This window comes from Colobus angolensis, unplaced genomic scaffold (genome assembly GCF_000951035.1).
Source record: "Colobus angolensis palliatus isolate OR3802 unplaced genomic scaffold, Cang.pa_1.0 Scaffold72, whole genome shotgun sequence".
In the NCBI taxonomy this organism is placed as follows: domain Eukaryota; kingdom Metazoa; phylum Chordata; class Mammalia; order Primates; family Cercopithecidae; genus Colobus; species Colobus angolensis.
The window spans coordinates 6,755,420-6,774,219 of NW_012120932.1; the positions used below are offsets into that span (position 1 = coordinate 6,755,420).

General features: G+C 44.4%; 1 protein-coding gene across 1 annotated transcript in view; it reads right to left on the minus strand.

The window, feature by feature from the left end:
* Nucleotides 1–18,800, minus strand: part of LOC105501523 (chromosome unknown open reading frame, human C9orf3) — a 355,937-nt gene that overhangs the window by 82,836 nt on the left and 254,301 nt on the right. Inside the window, exons 12-14 of the mRNA XM_011927517.1 lie at nucleotides 9,324–9,344; nucleotides 2,334–2,347; nucleotides 1,402–1,429 (exon numbers count right to left, since the gene is read on the minus strand). Coding sequence (XP_011782907.1) covers nucleotides 1,402–1,429; nucleotides 2,334–2,347; nucleotides 9,324–9,344 — 63 coding nt within the window. The remainder of the gene's footprint in view (nucleotides 1–1,401; nucleotides 1,430–2,333; nucleotides 2,348–9,323; nucleotides 9,345–18,800) is intronic.

Below are 18,800 nucleotides of genomic sequence, written 5' to 3' on the forward strand. Positions count from 1 at the left end.
GCGGGGAAGGAACCCCGCCCGCGGCCAGCCTAGCGCGCTCCTGGGGTCAGAAACCTGGTCCCGGTGGCTTTCGCGGAGGGAAAGCAACTTTCCTAGTGTCCTAGTGGAGTTTTCTCCGGCAACGGGCTCTACGCCGTCGAGCAGACGTTTCCCAGCGGCCCCTCTGGGCTCTGGGCAGCGGCAGGTGACCTCCCGGGGGCGAGGCCGGGGCGCAGAGAAACCCAGCCCCGCTCCCGCCAGTGTGGACCCCCAGAACCACTGGGTAGGATTTAAAAAGGAGGGGTCAATCTGTTTTCATAATTTGGGAGAAAGTTTACACTTAGGTTATAAAAATGTGCGATACCCCAAGATTTTCCTCCACCCGCCAAAGGCCTTCTCATCCTCATCAGCAGCGGCTGGAACCCGCCTGCCTCTGAGGGCGGCCGGGACGGAGAGTGGGGTTGTCCTGCTGCTTGCTGGGTTTGACCATCCCTTTAACTTTATCACATTTCTTTAAAGGAAATCTGTCTTGCCCTCTCTTTATTGCTACTCCATCCTTCTTTCAAGATCAAAAGGTTTAGATCAAAGCCAAGATCAAACTCACTACTTTAAATAGCAGCAACTTTGCCATGGGGTATTTTACACAGAGGAGCTTAATGGAGACATCAGGATTTTATCCCTTCATTCCATATTCATAACTGACTACTTAAAATTACACGGATGATGCATGTCTATTTCCTAAAACAAACAACAAGTCTGCTCAAATGAGGGATTCTTACTTTGTGTTTCCAGGAATACAAAAAAGTTGAAATCTAGACAGTAATATAAACAGACGTGTTAACCATTGTGTGTCATTATTATAATAGCTAAGTGCTACGAAATGTGTGTTCATTTGCTAAAGATTTTCAAAAGTCCAGTAATAGGAATAAACACAACTATTGCAAATTAAACCTTACAGACTTACATGAAAGCTGTTGTTAACAGCTAGGTACTAGTTACTTGAAAAGTTTTTTCCCCTTGCTATTTTTAACTGGTTGCAGTCATACACGCACACACGCGGTCTTAATTCTATAAATCCCATTGAACCACTGGAAAGATCTTAGAAACCAAGACCTGGAAACCCTGTCTTGCTGCTACTTACACAGTTTCCTTTCTTCCTAGCACCCAGATCATGGATAACCTAACGGCTGCTGGCATGAGCTGAACAAAGGAAACAGCCTACTGTCACTCTGCTCTTCTAGGATTTTGCTAAGTAGGAAGCAAAAGCTGTGACCCATCCTAATTGACTCTTGTCTCCTTGTTTGTCCTTTGTCCCCCAACTCTCCTCTCAATTGCCATCCCAGAATCCATCCTCCACAGAGAAGCCAGAATGGTATGTCCCAAGGTAATTCAAATGATACCACTTTGCTTCACTGAGAACGCTTTTCCATCTCTTTGCCTGGCTAGCCCACTTATCCTCTAGTTCTGGGTTTCAGCAGTGCTTTTGCAGAAAGGTCTTGCCTTACTCCCCAATCCAAATTATGTCACTCCACTGTTCTTTCTAATAGCATCCTGTTTATTTCCTTTAGAGTGATTTTTAGAGCAGTTTTAAGTTTATAGAAAAACTGAGCAGAAAGCAGAGTTCGCATATTTGTACCCACTCACCAGCTTCCCCATTATTAACATATTGCATTAGAATATTTATTATAACTGAGGAACCAATATTGATACATTATTATTCACTAAAGTCAAATTTACATTAGGGCTCACTCTGTGACGTGCAGTTATTAGAGCTCTTTTAAAAATGTACTGAACGTCCCTCTCCCCAGCTGGACTTTATGCTCCAAGAAGAAAGAGATCCTGTTTCTTTTGTTCTTGATTTTTGTTCAGTCCACTGCCTGGCACATACTAGAAATCCAATAAATATGTTACATAGTGAATGGAAGGATAAAGGAACAAATGAAGGACACCTAAAATTTCAAGGGGGAGAAGTCTTAAAATGAAGATCTTTCTAATTAACTCCTGTTTGTTTCACCACTAAAATGCTTAATTTGTAAAGAGCCTAGAATTTTACATTTTTACAAAAGGGAGACCATGGGATATTAGTTACATTGCCAGGGTAATTTTATAAACAGGCCGTGCATGGTGGCTCACACCTGTAATCCCAGCACTTTGGGAGGCCAGGGTGGGAGGAGCTCTTGAGCCTAAGAGTGCAACAACAGCCTGGGCAACACAGCAAGACCCCTGTCTCCACCAAAAAAAAAAAAAGTAGCCAGGCATGGTGGTGTTAGCCTGCAGTACCAGCTACCCAGGAGGGTGAGGTGGGGGATCACTTGAGCCCAGAAGGCAGGGGCTACAGTGAGCCATGATCGCACCATTGCACTCCAGCCTGGGCAACAGAGTGAGATCCTGCCTCAAAAAAATATTAATAAGTAAATAACAATAAAAATAAATTTAATAAAATTGAAATGAGAAAGGTTCCTAATCCCTCACATATGAATCACTCCAATTATATTCAGAATGGTGCTAGAAGCTGAATTTAATCTAGAATGAAAGATCTACATATTGCATGACACTGAAAAAATACTTTCTTATTGTGTTCAATCCAACCTGAACACATTTCTCCTGTTGTCTACCTGAATCTCCCCTTCTTCACGGGCTGATGCCAATGAAGACGGTGTAGAGAAACTGGAAGACCGCTTTTTTAAAAACTGGAATTCTGTGGTGGGGGATGGGCATTCTAATTACTGCCTTTGAGAATGCAGTAAAAGCACTTTAAAGCTGTCTCTTAAAAACAGATGTTTTCTATCTGAATTGTATCTTTAAAAATGCCTCATCCAGTAGATACGCATGTTTTGAAAGGAAGTTGTTCTAAGAAACTTTTTTGGTCAAAGCAGTTCCTCACAGCTGAAGACAATCTCCGAGGCTGAGGAAAATACCATTGCTTTAAAATTATTTAACCTTGTGATTGACTGGAGATTACTTTTGGAGGGGAAGCCTTTTTCAGTTTTCTTCAGTTTCCTTCGTTTTCTTAGACAAAGACGAAATTCCTCCTATCACTGGAAAAATATAGTGATACCAACTTCACGTTATGGGTGTGTTTTCTCTTCCTGCTTCTACTTTATGGAGGAGGCATGGGGCAGAGGAAGGAGGAGCCAGCCTTCCTAGGCACCAGGAAGGCCAAAGGGCAAGCAAGGGGGCTCTTCTATGGTCCCAAACAGCCGCAGATGGCAAATTACATTCCCTTGGGCACAGCGGAGGGAAAACTATCCACTAAAAGAAACCAAAAGATCTTTGAATACCAAACAAGGTCGAGAGTTCCAGAAGCTTCCACCGGTTTCAGAAGTGTTCTATTGCCAACAAACATTCAGGGTAAATTTAAAAGTAAGAATCTACACACATCTAGAAATAAAATCAAGGCTGGATTAAGTTTCAAAAATAAAGTAGGATTGGGGTAAAGTTATCAAATATTTATATCTTTACATTTGGTTTATTTATTTATTTTGAGATAGTGTCTTGCTCTTATCACCCAGGCTGGAGTGCAATGGTGTAATCTCAGCTCACTGCAACCTCCACCTCCCAGGCTCAAGTGATTCTTCTGCCTCAGGCTCCCAAGTAGCTGGGATTACAGTGACGCACCACCATGCCCAGCTAATTTTTGTACTTTTCGTAGAGACAGGGTTTCACCATGTTGGCCAGGCTGGTCTCGAACTTCTGATCTCAGGTGATTCACCTGCCTCGGCCTCCCAAAGTGCTGGGTTATAGATGTGAGCCACCGTGCCCGGCCATCTATTATTTTTAAATATAGCATCCTTTATGTTATATTTTTGGATTATTTTAGAAAATTATAAATTAATCCAAAAATATAAAAGATGTTACATAAAGGATGTTTAGAGGGTTGTTTATTCCATTAGATAGTAATTTTCTATGAAGAGCCACAGGACACTCTTCTCCCTGGTGTCCGCATCAGGAATAGTTTGACTTGATCAGCTGGTTTGGTTTTACCTGTTATTTGTATTATTTGTATTTGCCCATTCTGTCTCTGTATTAGATAAACTAGTTTTGTTGTTGTTCTTTTTTTTAGGAGGATTTTGGTCCTGCCAAACGCACCTCTTAGTGGAAGTCCTTATAAAGAATAATTTTCAAAAAAGGAAGTCGGTTTCACGCTGGGCGCAGTGGATTGCTGAGGCCGTGGCTCCACGGCGAACCGGCTAACAGGCCTTCTTTCTCTCAGGAGTCATAACCTGAGCTCACTACTGCTAAAAACCTTTCCAGAGATCAACTGAGGGAACAGGTACAATGCTTAGTTCTTCCATTTCTTGACCCCCTCTGAGAATCTGATGCAGGCTAATGGTGCTGTCAGCTCCTTAGAAAAAAATACACCTACAGCACACACACCCCAACTGTCAGGAGGTTCACAGATTCTTCTGTACCTAAACTTGTAGTCTGGATACTAAAATCCCTTCTTGGAATAAGCCAGACCACTTTAAAGCTGGCCCTGGACTTGGTCTTATGGGCACTCTGTGAAAGTCCTGTTATCGCATTAAGTTCTGGTAAGAAGCCATCAACCTTTATTGAGGTGCATTATAAGAAACAGCCCCATAAAATCCATCACGATGTTTACCGGAAGGATGGATTTAGAGGGTTGTTTATTCCATTAGACAGTAATTTTCTGTGAGGAGCCACAGGACAGTCGTCTTCCTGGTGTCGGCACCAGGGATAGTCGGACTTAGGGCAGCTTGTTTGTTTTCACCTCTTGCATCTGCAATTTATCCCTCTTCCCTCTTCTAGAAAGCTTAGAGCTCTGTGACCCTGTTTAACCAGGCATAGGAACGTCAGGGTGTGCATATTATATGCTAATTTAATTCCTGGCCCCATCCTTTTTTGCTACCATTATTTTCTTGTTGCTTCATTTTTCTTGTTTTATTTCTATCATGTTATATTTATCTGTTTTGGAAGATGCCTTCACTCCATTTTGGACAGGGAAGAGTATGAATTAATAACGTATTCTGGTTTTTTGTTGTTGTTGTTGTTTTTTAATTTCCTTTTTCTCTTTGGATGGGAGAAGGGAGGATCTGGGAAAATCTTACAGTTCTAATATTTATCTTCATTAACAACGTTTAGAAGTAAAATACAGAAGTTAAGGATGTATGGCTGTTCTTATAACTCTACTTATAAAATTCTAGGAAAAGAACTGTCAAAAAATAAACATAGTACTATGCAGACATGATACTATACAGACATCATCAAATAAACATTACTATACAGGACTATTATAAAAAGGCTAACCAACAAAATATTTTATCTCTTGGTATCAAAACCAGAAGAAAGGGGCTTAGATTTGGAGAGAATAATATAAGTTGAACATATAGACAGGTTATTCACATAAAAAACATATTAAATGCCTACTGTGAAACAGAGCACTAGATTCCGTGAATGCAAAGATGAGTAAGACATTGTCCCCGTCCTCAGGAAACTCCTGTGGCAAGGCGGTGATACAGCAAGGTGCAAGGAGCACACAGCCGGCTTGCCTGGTAGCTGTGCCCCCTCTAAGCCTCCTTCCTCATAAAGTTCTGATCAAATGACATGTAATTTGCTTAGAACAGGAAGCAGTTGCTATTTATCAACTTCTAAATGACTAGAATTAAGAAGCAATACAACATCACTAGAAGCTGGAGGGAAGTGACTTTAAGACAAAAAAAGTACTGACGCGTCCCTACTGGAGACCACAGGACCTGAGACTGCTCGAGAGAGTAAGAGCGGCAATTGCCTACAGAACTGAAGGCTTTACAACGTGCTTCCATACACAGACTGTTCTGCTCGTTCCTCACACAGTCCCATCTGAAAGGAGGAAAAACTGAGTCTCGGGATCTCATATCGCTTGGCCCCTGGGTCTCCTGGTTGGAAGTGGAGTCCTCTTTCTACTCCAGCGTGAGTGCTTACGGAACATCTAGTGTGACTGTCTCACTTTAACATATTTGTTCATTATATGGATTAGATCAACCCCAGATGAAAACATAGGCTGCAAAATATAATTCCACACCATAAAAGTCTACTGAAAAATACATTCTAAAAAGCAGACATTATTCTATTCCCTTCAATGCCTTCAGTTATCTACAGGGCTTGATATTCATGGACATTATAACCTTAAAGAGTTTTCAGCTGTGTGTGGTGGCTCATGCCTATAATGCTAGCACTTTGGGAGGCTGAGGTGGGAGGATCACTTGAGGCCAGGAGTTCAAGACCATCCTGGGAAACATAGTGAGATCCCATCTCTACAAAAAATGAAAATAAAAAATTAGCTGGGCACGGTGGCGTGTGCCTCTAGGCCCAGGTACTCAGGAGGCTGAGGCAGAAGTTTGAGGCTCCTGGAGTTTGAGGCTCCAGTGAGCTATAGTTGTGCCACTGCACTCCAGCCTGGGTGATAGAGCAAGACTCTGTCTCAAAAAAAAAAAATGTTCATGGTGAAATATAAAATTATGTAAGGGTGGTTTCAGATTAGTGGTTTCTACCCTCGGGTGCTTATTCGAGTCACCAGCAAGTGTTTTACAAATCTCAATGCCCAGGTGACCACTTAGGTTCCCATCGCTGAGAGTAGGACCCAGGCGTCAGTCATTTCTAAAGCCCCTCCACCCCTCAGGCTTCCAATGTGCAGGCAGCACTGAGAACCACTGCCTTAGATAATTTTAATGATGCCCCATCTCAAATAGGTTACTATGAAAAAATTCCAGATGCTTGGGAGACATCTAAATTTCAAAGTCAATGCCACAGGTGATGGCCACTCACTATGCTCTACTACAGTAAGTCCAATTTGGCAGATGGCAGACACAGTGTTGGCAGGATGGGCTCGTGGGCCAAGCCAGGAGTCACTTCCTGCAGCTCACACCAAGGGATAAAACTTTGGGCAAGATAAGTGAAGCATACACACAGAAAGAACTAAAAAGAAATGGAAGATTTCAACATTCTACCCGGAAGGGAGGCGACAATGGGCAGCTATCTGACTTTTTTTCTAAAGCTAATACAATCTGGGTCCTTAGCGAAAAGTGCATACATCCTTATCTTTAGGAACCCAATCTTAGTGCTGACCTGCAATACTGTAGACATGAAGGTGGTATTTCCAACTCGTCATCTGCAGATGATGTTCTAATGATGCTGATGGCTGTCATCCATTCCCTTGAAGTGAACATTTGCATTGGGAAGGTTGCTGGCTAGAATGAGGGACAGGCTGCACCAATGGAAAAGACCCTTCGCCGTGTGCAGAAGGTATTGTTCCATTCAGGAAGCAACCCATGCTGACTTCCTCGAGTCCTGGGCACTGTGCACTAACCACAGGGCTCTAGTGTTCAGAAAACACACACACTGCTGCTATAGGAACATTATTCTGGCAAAATGCCTTACAGAAGGGATTAGTTACTATTGAAAAACACAAAAATATCAGATGTTGATATTTCACTAGCCTGAAAAGCAAACAACCATGTCTAGGCACTTTCCCGTTTTTCCTAAGATAGAGCAGGTGTGGTATCTGAAGTGTGGGCACGTGGACGTGTGGATGCTCCACAGTGCCTTTGAAGGAGGGGACATGATGGGAGTCTGTGGCCCTGGCATGTCCATTTTCAAAAAGCGTGGCACTCAGACTGGGTGGCTTGTTATATGGCCTCCAAAAGAAACCCAGTGAAGTCACAATTTGCAACAGGAGGAATGGGCCTGAGTCATCCATCCCTTGATGAAGAAGTAAAATCACACACACACACACACACACAGGCAAGTAAAATCCACCACATGTGGGGGGTGGAGTGGCTGTCCCAAATATAAATAATATATGAGAGAAAGCTATTTTCCAGAATGTTTGTTCACCAAACAGTCAGTGCCATACAAGGAGGTGTTCCAGGAAAACAATGGGAAGGGCCAGAATTAATTGGCTGCTAAATCGCTTCACCTTTTGTAGGATGTTTTCTCCAGCGGTGGATGAAATCAGTGTTTAATGCTACACAGGCTCAGCTGTGTCCGTATAAGGAAAGCCCAGGCTCACGTCTCTCCGTGAAAAAGGACCTGTCCTCCCCTCCCAGTGTTCTGCTTCCACCCACTGCGTGTGGAGGTGGAGAGTGGGAGCCGGGGAATGTGAACTTGATCCAGCACTGATCAGCCAAGCAGCAAACGCTCATTGTTCTTTAGATACCAAACATAACTTCTTTCTACTAGGGATAAACCCAGCCGTTCTGTACATAGCACAGCTTTTGTGCTCACCAGTATGCTAGTTGGAAAAGAACCACAAAGAACATTAGCATTTTATTAGACACCTCCTAATATGCAGAATGAAGAACCTACCCAGTTAATTTATATTCATATTAATATTAGGTATGTTAGAATCTTGTTAAATCTATCTTCTAGGAGTTTCTGAATGCTTTTATAATTATGGATTTCAATGTATTATGTAAATATCATGGCCTGTTCTGCCTTCTGTGAGAGCATTTCTTACCATCACTGCCTTGATCTCTGCGGTTCAAGGATACTGGAAATCATGATCAAGGACAGCCACATACGCAGTTGCTGTTGCAGGTCACTCGGTAAACGTGACTGAACGGCTTCCGGACGAAGCCAGGGTGCCGTGGGAAGCCCACAGTTGGGAGTTGGGAACTTAGACTCTGTCATTGCCACCAAGAAGCTCTGTGGCCTTGGACGTGCATGTCAACCTCTGAGTTATGAAACAGAATGCTGCGGTGAAGACGAAATGAAATGGTGCATACAGCAAAAGGCACAAAACAGACCAGTAAACGCAAATCCCTTCCCCTTTCCCCTCAGAAACAAAAGCCTATCAAGTATTCTGAGCCTAAATAAATTTTCGAGGGTATCAAAATAACTGAGTTGTGACATCATAATAAAAAGCCTGGCCTGACAAGCGTGCAGGCCCAACGCCGTTGTCCAGAGCCCGCAAAGACACAGCACATCTGAGCTCCACAAACAAGTGTGTGTCCCTTCCAGTGACAACCAATGGGCATGAGAAAGAAGTTCTGTTTCTCGTATGTCTTATTATAAAGGAGACAACTTCATTTCTGGTCCTGTCGCATTCAAAACAGTAAGCTGAGTGTTATTACAAGAATATCACAAAGTGAAATTTGATAGTTCTTTTTTTTCTTTTTTTGAAATGGAGTTTCACTCTGTTGCCCAGGCTACAATGCAGTGGATTGATCTCAGGTCACTGCAACCTCCACCTCCTGGGTTCAAACAATTTTCCTGCCTCAGCCTCCTGAGTAGCTGGGATTACAGGTGCACATCACCACGCCCAGCTAATTTTGTATTTTTAGTAGAGACAAGGTTTCACTATGTTGGTCAGGCTGGTCTCGAACTCCTGATCTCAGGTGATCCGCCCGCCTCGACCTCCCCAAGTGCTGGGATTACAGGCGTGAGCCACCATACCCAGCCTGAAATTTGATATTTCTACATTGCTCTCTGAAGATACCACCATGGTCAGGTGCTAGATGCAAAAATAGCTATAATCCTAACCGGAGCTACATGCATTTAAAACCAGTATAATAATTAAGGATGAAGGCTTTTAAGTCAGACAGATGTGGTTTTCAGTTTCTTCATCTATAAAATGGGTATAATAACAGTGTCTCCACGAAGTTGTGACTGGGGTAAGTAAATAGCTATTATGTGGAATGCACTTAGTATACAGCCTTTTCTGCTCGTTCTGCATGTTCTAAATAGGATACTCTAGTCGACTGGGGGCAGGGAGGTGAGGGGAAGGAGTGAAGGGAAGGATTAAGTTAAAAACTACAGTTCTCTAGAGAGTTAGACAATCTACATATTCTTAGATTTACCCATTTGCAGCTTAATTGACTGGAGGCATTTATGCAAAACCCAGGCAGATGTCTCTCAATTATAAAACCAATGACAGTGACTAGGAGATACAATTTGAGGAGGAATAACCAGAGAGAATTGTAGAGCAACTGCCTTTGCAATAAACAGAATCCAGAAGCGTCTTAAGGAGAAGTATGTCTCCACCTGGCTGCGTGGAATGTGAACAATGGCAGCATGTGTGGCTGGGGAGAAGGAGGGAGACACCAGAGAAAAACAAGAGGAAGTGCTTGGACAAAAGGCAAGAGAGGCTGCCTGATGTGGGAGGCAGCTTCTCCGTCCCAGGGAAACAGACCCCAGGGTGGAGGGGTTATCTCCAGCCGAATCCCATTATCGCCTGTTGCCCTGGAGTCTGAGTCCCAAATTCTGATGTATTGACTTTGGCCTCCCTTCCATGCATTTTCGTGCCAATAAAGTTGCTGAAATTAAAGAAGAACTGAATTGTGAAGCCTTCTGGCATAAATAATGTCATATTGCGAAGTCGAGGCTAATAACAACCAGGATGCTGGTAACACCCTTACGGAAAACCATCTGATCTACATGTCCCTCAGTGTGGTTTGAAACTCCCCTCGGCCTACAAAGGAAAATATTTTTAGCATGTAGCACACTTTGTAACAGACATATAAATGCACCAAAAATATAATTTTAGGAAAGCATCTGGGTTTGATCATTTCAACCCCAAATAGGTTCTACTTTCTCAATATAAGAAATACTGCAACGTTTTGCTATAAAATATGCAGCAATCACTGTAGCAATTTCTCATACACATGTCATTACTGGTTCTGTTTGTTTTTTTAAAAGCAGCAAATACTCGAATGATTGAGATAAAAAGCAGCATAAAACGTGAAGTGCTCTTTCGAGAGCATTGGGCACCAACGGCTTCCCCTCCTCCAAAAGGCAAACTCAACCCACTGGACTTTTCCCCCAAGGTTATTTAGGCAACAGGCATAAATAAATATCTTATCTCTATGTCTCAAAATGTATCTTAGAAATAACAGTTGTCCCTGTCTAAGGTAAAACTGACCTGCAGTTATTACTGACCCACAGGAATTTTAAGACTAAAAAGGCTAGCAAAATTTTTTTCATCTCCTGGTCAAACTGGTTAATCTCTATGAATAATTGATTTCAACTAGAAGCAAATGCCTATTCTTCAGCGGTCAGCCAGCATAAATGCTTTTGTAGATTGATTATTACTCAATTCTCTGAATCATCTCTCAAACAGCAATTTTCCACTGGAAAAGAAAAGAAATGAACAAACAGGGTTCCCTGATAGTTTGTAAAACACCAAACAGGACAAAGCATTTTTAAACAACTCTCCCAACACCAGTCCAAACTAAGGACAACTTTTAAGTCTGAGGGCAATTCTGCAGGTTCCAAGGACAGAAGGAAAGACACAAGAAAGTAAATCGCAACTTTTCTCCTCTCAGACGTGACCAGGTACACCTGCATCGCAGGCCTCAGAGTGGCACCGGACGCACCCCGGCCAGCTCCCCTTATCCCCAAAGAGGCAGTGAGCCTCCGAGAGGGCAAGCGGCTCGCCACTGCTACACGGCTTCAAGGTGGTACAGCTGACTCCAAAGCTGGTATTTAATGGATTCACTGACATCTCCATCCACTATAGGACTCGCTTTGCTGAACAAAACTTCACAATAAAGAACTCTGCAAAGGAACGTGGATCTGGATATAACACAACTGACTTTCCTCCTCTACCCAGCCTCCAATCTTGTCCATTAACTTTAAAGTAACGCTGCCTTGCATGTTATGCACCAAACTGTTTGGAGCCCATTTACAGCGTGACGGTGGTGGCTGTAACTCGACAGGATCAGAAGCAGAAAATACTGGGGTCATAAAGGCCCAAGCTGGAGGACTGACCTGGAAGAACAGGGTCTTCTGCTGAATGACCTCAACAGACTCCTTACCAAGCACCAGTGAAGAGTAGACAGCTGCCATCCAAAGGTGTGTGACAAGAACACTGGCCTTTTTAAACACACATTGGGATCTGTGCGTTTGACAATCATTGACAGTTACCCTGACCGGTGATACGCTGGTTGGCTGGCCACCACCTTTGTGCTCTCTGACTCTGGGTCAGCTCCAGGGTAAAAGACAGGGACTCTGGTTGGAAGTGTGCTTGTGAAAGCAAATAAGAGGATATGAAAAACGTACATCAAGATACACTTTTTGTTTAACCATTTCCTTTTTCGCATTTGTTTGTTTGTTTGGGTGGTCTGGTATTTATTATCTAATTTAGTTTCCATCTCAAGTGAGGAATGGCTGTATCTTTCCAAATGCAAAGACCTAAACAAATCTCTATATACAATCACATTCACTCACACCAAAAAATATACCAGCTTTTTGATGCACTGGAGCCCAGTATTTCCTATGCAAAATATTCCACCTCGATACATAGGGCTACCATTTAGAAATAACTAGTGGAAAAGGGGCATGTATACCCATGACACATATTTATGAAAAGCCCTGGAAAGTGAGGTCTACATCCTGCATCTGTGAAAGAGTAGAAACAAACAGCTTCAAGAAAAAAGGAGTCATTAATGAAAAATCATCACTTCTCAGGGCCCTCTGCCATACTCCTTTATCACCTACTCATAGGTCTTCACAGAAACTAAGGCAAAGATGGGACCCAAATTACAAAATGCTTTAGTCTGATGGGCTGAAGACTCAGAAGCCCGTACTCCAGCCATAGCTCTGCCACTAACTAGTGCTGCAAGCTTGGGCAGATGACCACACTTCTCCTGGGGCTCCGCTCCCCCCGCGAGAAGACGCACTGCACTCTAAGACTCATCTGTAGCCTGGGATTCTACAGCAAACCCAAAGTTGCACAATACCAGAAAAAACTAATATTTAACCATGAAGCAGCAGAGGCCACGCCGGAGAAATACCATGCAGATATTAAACGTATACGTATTTGGTACCACATAATGGCTTGCACAAAAGAGAAGGAAAAAAAGCTCTGACACTAAAAGTAGCCAGGTGCTCCCGATGGCTTTCCTGGCTAGCAGGTGCTCCAGCTGCAAAAGCTGGGACAAGCCACTGGGAGCACCGTGGAGGCCACAGTGGGAGCAGCAGCCTACAACGCCCTGGGCGCCGATCTTCTATCAGCATGTGCCAGGATGCTGTGCGATGTCCAACAGCCAGTGGCATGCATGTGTGTGCAGCCATGTGCACAACTCACTGAACTGCTGCTTCGCAGGGCTTTGTCCTCCAGGGGTGGGAAGAGTACAATGTCAGTATAAAATAATCTGCTTTTGGCCGGGTGCGGTGGCTCCTGCCCGTAATCCCAGCACTTTGGGAGGCTGAGGCAGGACGATCACCTGAGGTCAGGAGTTCGAGACCAGCCTGGCCAACATGGTGAAAGCCCGTCTGTACTAAAAATACAAAAAATTATTTTAAAAAAATTACAGGCGCAGACCTGTAGTCCCAGCTACTTGGGAGGCTGAGGCAGGAGAATCGCTTGAACCCAGGAAGAGGAGGTGACAGTGAGCCGGGATCGCGCCGCTGCACTCCAGCCTGGGGGACAGTGAAACTCCACCTCAGAAATAATAAATAATAACATAAAATAATCCGCTTTTGATGAAGAGTCTACCAGACATATTTATTATGTCTTTAACATAATAAAAGAGAAAATGGGGGCAGTGTTTCTTAAAAAGCAGGATCAGGTATTTTTCTATTGATATAAGGCTTAATCCTCCAGAGCTGGTTTGTCCTGGTTCTTTGAGTCTGCATGCCCCTCTTTCTAAAAAGGTTTCTCTACAAAATAAAGCAGCACTGCAGTGAAATCCTATGGCAGGTCCGCTCATTATGAGGGGTGCAGTAGTGCTTACTTCAGTGACTCTTTCTGGGGGCCAGCACTTAAAAGCCTGGAAGACAGGTACTGCCCACGTGTCCAGATACAGCTCACCAGACTACGGCTCGAGGACAGTCACGCTGGCTCCTTTGCACAATGGGTCAGCTGACTTGTGACTGAGTGGGGTGTAGGAGCAGACTCCTCCCTCCAAGCGTCTTTGTTTTCTTACAGATTTAGCCTCCCAGCGGAACATGGCAAACACAAGACACCAACCTCTGCAGTTGTTTGCAGGTCTCAGACTCTGGGGTGGAGGCCTGTTGGGCAAAGGTTGGTTTGCAGACGCTTCCACAAGCCACGAGCTCATCATGGGCAGGGTCTGTGCCCTTTTGGCTTTTATATGCAAACTGCCCAGCGCGATGTTCAGCAAACTGCTTAAACTAATAAACTAAACCACAAAGCCAAATGTTTGGGTTACTCGGCTGGGTGCAGTGGCTCACGCTTGTAATCCCAGCACTTTGGGAGACTGAGGCGGGCAGATCACAAGGTCAGGAGTTTGAGACCAGCCTGGCCAATATGGTGAAACCCTGTCGCTACTAAAAATACAAAAATTAGCTGGGCATGGTGGCAGGTGCCTGTAATCCCAGCTACTCGGGAGGCTGAGGCAGGAGAATCACTTGATCCCTGGAGGTGGAGGTTGCAGTGAGCCGCGATTGCGCCACTGCACTCCAGCCTGGACAACACAGTGAGACTCTGTCTTAAAACAAACAAAAAAAAAAGTTTGGGTTACTCAGGAAGGGTATAAAAATGAAGGATTTTAAGGGTTTTGGTTGTACTTAGAAACTTCTTGGCCAGACACAGTGGCTCATGCCTGTAATCTCAGCACTTTGGGAGGCCGAGGAAAGCGGATCACGGGGTCAGGAGATCGAGGACATGGTAAAACCCCATCTCTACTAAAAATACAAAAATTGGCTGGGCGCAGTGGCTCACACCTATAATCCCAGCACTTTGGGAGGCCTAGGTGGGTGGATCACAAGGTCAGGAGATCAAGACCATCCTCACTAACACAGTGAAACCCCGTCTCTACTAAAAATACAAAAACATTAGCCAGGCGTGGTAGTGGGCACCTGTAGTCCCAGCTCCTCAGGAAGCTGAGGCAGGAGAATGGCGTGAACCCGCGAGGCAGAGCTTGCAGTAAGTGGAGATCACGCCACTGCACTCCAGCCTGGGAGACAGAGCAAGACTCCGTCTCAAAATAAACAAACAAAAAATACAAAAATTAGCTGAGTGTGGTGTTGTGCGCCTGTAGTCCCAGCTACTTGGGAGGCTGAGGCAGGAGAATCGCTTGAACCCAAGAGGCGGAGATTGCAGTGAGCCAAGATTGCACCACTGCACTCCAGCCTGGGCGACAGACCGAGACTCTGTCTCAAAAAAAAAAAAAGAGAAGAAACTTCTTTTGATAGAATATATTTCAGAATATGAGATAATTACGGAGTATGTTGACCGGTTCCAGTGGTACCTATGGAGATGCTGACTCGGTAGCAGGTTTGGGCTGGCTCCGGGATATGCAGTGTTAATCAGCCTCCTACATGATTCTGATGACCAGGTCTCCCTGAGTGCCTTCAACTCAAGCCTGCAGAGCTAGACTTCCAGCAAGAACCCAGCTTGACCCTATTATTAAGACCCACACATACAGGGGCCACTACCAGCTGTCTCATTAGCTGCATTTTTTCAATGCTAGTGGCCTCTGTTTCCTTTTGCTTCTGGTTATCTGTCAGTGTTCGAAGGCAGGACCGGGTTATCCTTCATACACCTAGCAAATATTAGCTCTCTAGTGTCATACCTTTCATGTGTCTGTGTGCATCTCAGCCCGTTCAGAATTCTTACTCTTTTTATAGGAAAAATAAGCCTTCCTCTGTGCTCACCAAAAAAATGTACGTCTAATCTGAGATGGTGAAAGCTGTGGGCAATTGACTCTCCCTGCCGACTTCCCAACGTCCTTCCCCATCGTGAGTCGGACTTGGGTGCGTCAGCTGCATCACATTCATCTGTGCTTGCTTCGTGTGGCTTCCCACTCATTCCTGTGGATGCAGGCGTTCCTCAGCCCACCGCATGTCCTCTCTGGATAGACAGACACCGTTGGTTATCCCGATACTTACAGCTGTTTTTAGAAATATCCATGTAAATTAATAGCTGCTGGACCAGAAAGTTTAGTCAGAAACCAAGAAGCAAAAGTCAGTCTAGCTGTTCCACACGCTCCACTAGACTACCTCTTCCCTACACAGAGGGGAAAAACATGGCTTTTCACCAGGGAGCTGTCTCTCCAGGCAAGTCTGCTGACCCCCTGACCATGTTTGTCTCAACATGCTGCTCAAGTCCTGTCACTCCTTCCACAAGCCATCAGTGGCTCCTCAATCTGTAGGAACTCTCTGGCATCACATTCAAGTCCCTGTGTAATCTGGCTGGGTCCTGCCCCACTAACCATTCCCCTTCACAGATCCTGCCCTCTATGTAGAACAAGCAACAATTAAACATGTCCCTAACAAGAAAAACAGAAAGGGAGAAGATTACAACCCCAAATCATGATCAAACTGCATTCACCCAGCATATTTTATCAGTATTTAAAATGCATTCATCCCTCTCTTATTCAGGAGCAGAACAACCTTGGTTAGATTGTTGCAGGGGCGGAGAGGGACCTGAGAATGAGAAGGAGGCTGAATGGGAAGGATTCTTGCCCGCACCCTTCCAGCTGAGGACACCGCCTTGACTTCCCTGGGGCTGGGATGCTACCCGCTGAACCTGAGGACGCCGCCTTGATTTCGCTGGGGCTGGGATGCTACCTGCTGAACCTGAGGACGCCACCTTGACTTCCCTGGGGCTGGGATGCTACCCGCTGAGCCTTCATCATAGTTATGACACTAGTTAATCAGCTTCCCAGTGCTGAGATTTGACTCTGCCTGATGCTGTTCAGACAGGCACACTGAGTTTTCCAGCAGCACACCTTGGTTATGTCACTCTCCCTGCCCTAAGGGCCTTCTCCACAATCTCCACCTGCGCACGCTCTACCTGCCTGTCCTTCAAGACTTGCTTCAAACTCTCTCTGCTTCCACAAATCAAAACAGCCTTTCTTCTGAACACTAAGTTTTTCACCACTTACGGCTTTCTACCTTAGATCAGTTATTTATGTATCTATTTTTCCTACTGAATTATTAAGCATCTTGAAGGCAAAGCCTGTATTTCTCTCATCTTTGAATCATCCACAGTCCCTCATCAAGAACAGATGTGTGGGCTCCACTCATGGGAAGAAGGATAGGAAAGGACTGGACTCAGAGGTCTGATTTCAGATTCTGGAAGAAGCTTCCTCTTGCAAATATCATCCATCTGGTCTGGATGCTTGACAGTTCTACTGTAGAAGCCTGAGCTCTAAGCTCTGACACTTACAAAGGAAATCTTCAAGAGAGAGGAAACACTTTTAATTCTTGTTATTCACTTGAAGTCTAGTCTTAGACTACTGTGAATGAAATTCACACTCGTTCTGGAAATCAGGTTTTGAAAAGCAGAAATGAAGACAGGACACAGCTTTCATTTGGGGGCACCAGAGGAAAATGTCTCTTATTTCATTGTGGTGCCTTGTGCAGTAAAGAGGTCAATATATTTGGACGGTGTCAAATCAGATGCCCCAATGTGACACCACACCCAGCGCAGACCTTCAGCTATTACCAGTTTCTGGGGGAATGGACCCTTCCACATGTATTTCTCTCTCATGCCACCAAGACATGATTTTTCATTCTTGTGCACTCACTAGATACTAACATCGTTTGGGACCAAAAAATATACCCAGAGCACATTCATCCATTCGGGAATAAAATGCAGTGTGGTTGCACTGAGTAAGCTTTATTGGCCATTTTGAAGGGATTCACTAGAATGCGGAACCAGTGAGAGATGTACTGAGAATAAGGTCAATAGGAATGGCTAAATTGTGTACCACCAAATTCATATACTCAATTCCTAATCCCCAGTACAACTCACAATGCAACTGTATTGGACTCAGGGCCTTTTGAAAGGAAATTAAGGTAAAATTCAGTCATATTGCTGGGCCCTAACCCAATATAACTGGTATACTTATACACAGAGCAGGTGAGGACAGATGTGTGCACGCATACAGAGGAGAGACTACATGAGGACATGATGAGAAGGTGGCCGTCTGCAAGCTGAGGAGAGAGGCCTCACCAGAAACCAACCCTGATGGCACCTTGGTCTTGGACCTCCAGCCTCCAGAACTGTGAGGAAAAAAATCTCTGTTGTTTAAGCCATCCAGTCTGTGGTACTTAGTTATGGCAACCCCAGCAAACTCATATGAGCACAAAGCCTTAGATGCCAAAATAAAGGAAATTAAGCTAAAAATGAAAAGATTTTAATAAACCCTCCCCCTCTCTCTTGTGACTCTGCCGAGCAGTAGAGCAATTTGAAGAGCCTGTGGAGGGGCCAGGTGCTCAGATGAACAGAAGTGACTGGATGACTCAGAGGCATTTTGGGTGCTGCCTCAAGTGAGGCCAGAGAACCCGTTCCACATGTCTTCAAGGATCCTTGACAAGATGTTTAGTCACTTAGAAAATGTAAGTTTAACTACTGGACAAAAATGACAGCAAAATTACTAGGAGCCCAAATAATATACCACATTATGGCAACTGCTATTATAGATATAGAAGAAGCAACGATACCGTGGTACATATAATTTGAAAAATATACTGTCTCTGAAATTTGCAAAATAATCAGTTTCAGTTTTCTTTTTTTGTTTTTTGAGACGGAGTTTTGCTCTGTCTCCCAGGCTGGAGTGCAGTGGCCGGATCTCAGCTCACTGCAAGCTCCGCCTCCCGGGTTTACGCCATTCTCCTGCCTCAGCCTCCCGAGTAGCTGGGACTACAGGCGCCCGCCACCTCGCCCGGCTAGTTTTTTTGTATTTTTAGTAGAGACGGGGTTTCACCGTGTTAGCCAGGATGGTCTCGATCTCCTGACCTCGTGATCTGCCTGTCTCGGCCTCCCAAAGTGCTGGGATTACAGGCTTGAGCCACCGCGCCCGGCCCAGTTTTCTTGACTGACCATTAAATGTAGAATTCTTATAGACACCACTGAGATTGAGTATCCTAATGGGCCTTAAAATTATGTTAATAATACTGCATAATGTGTG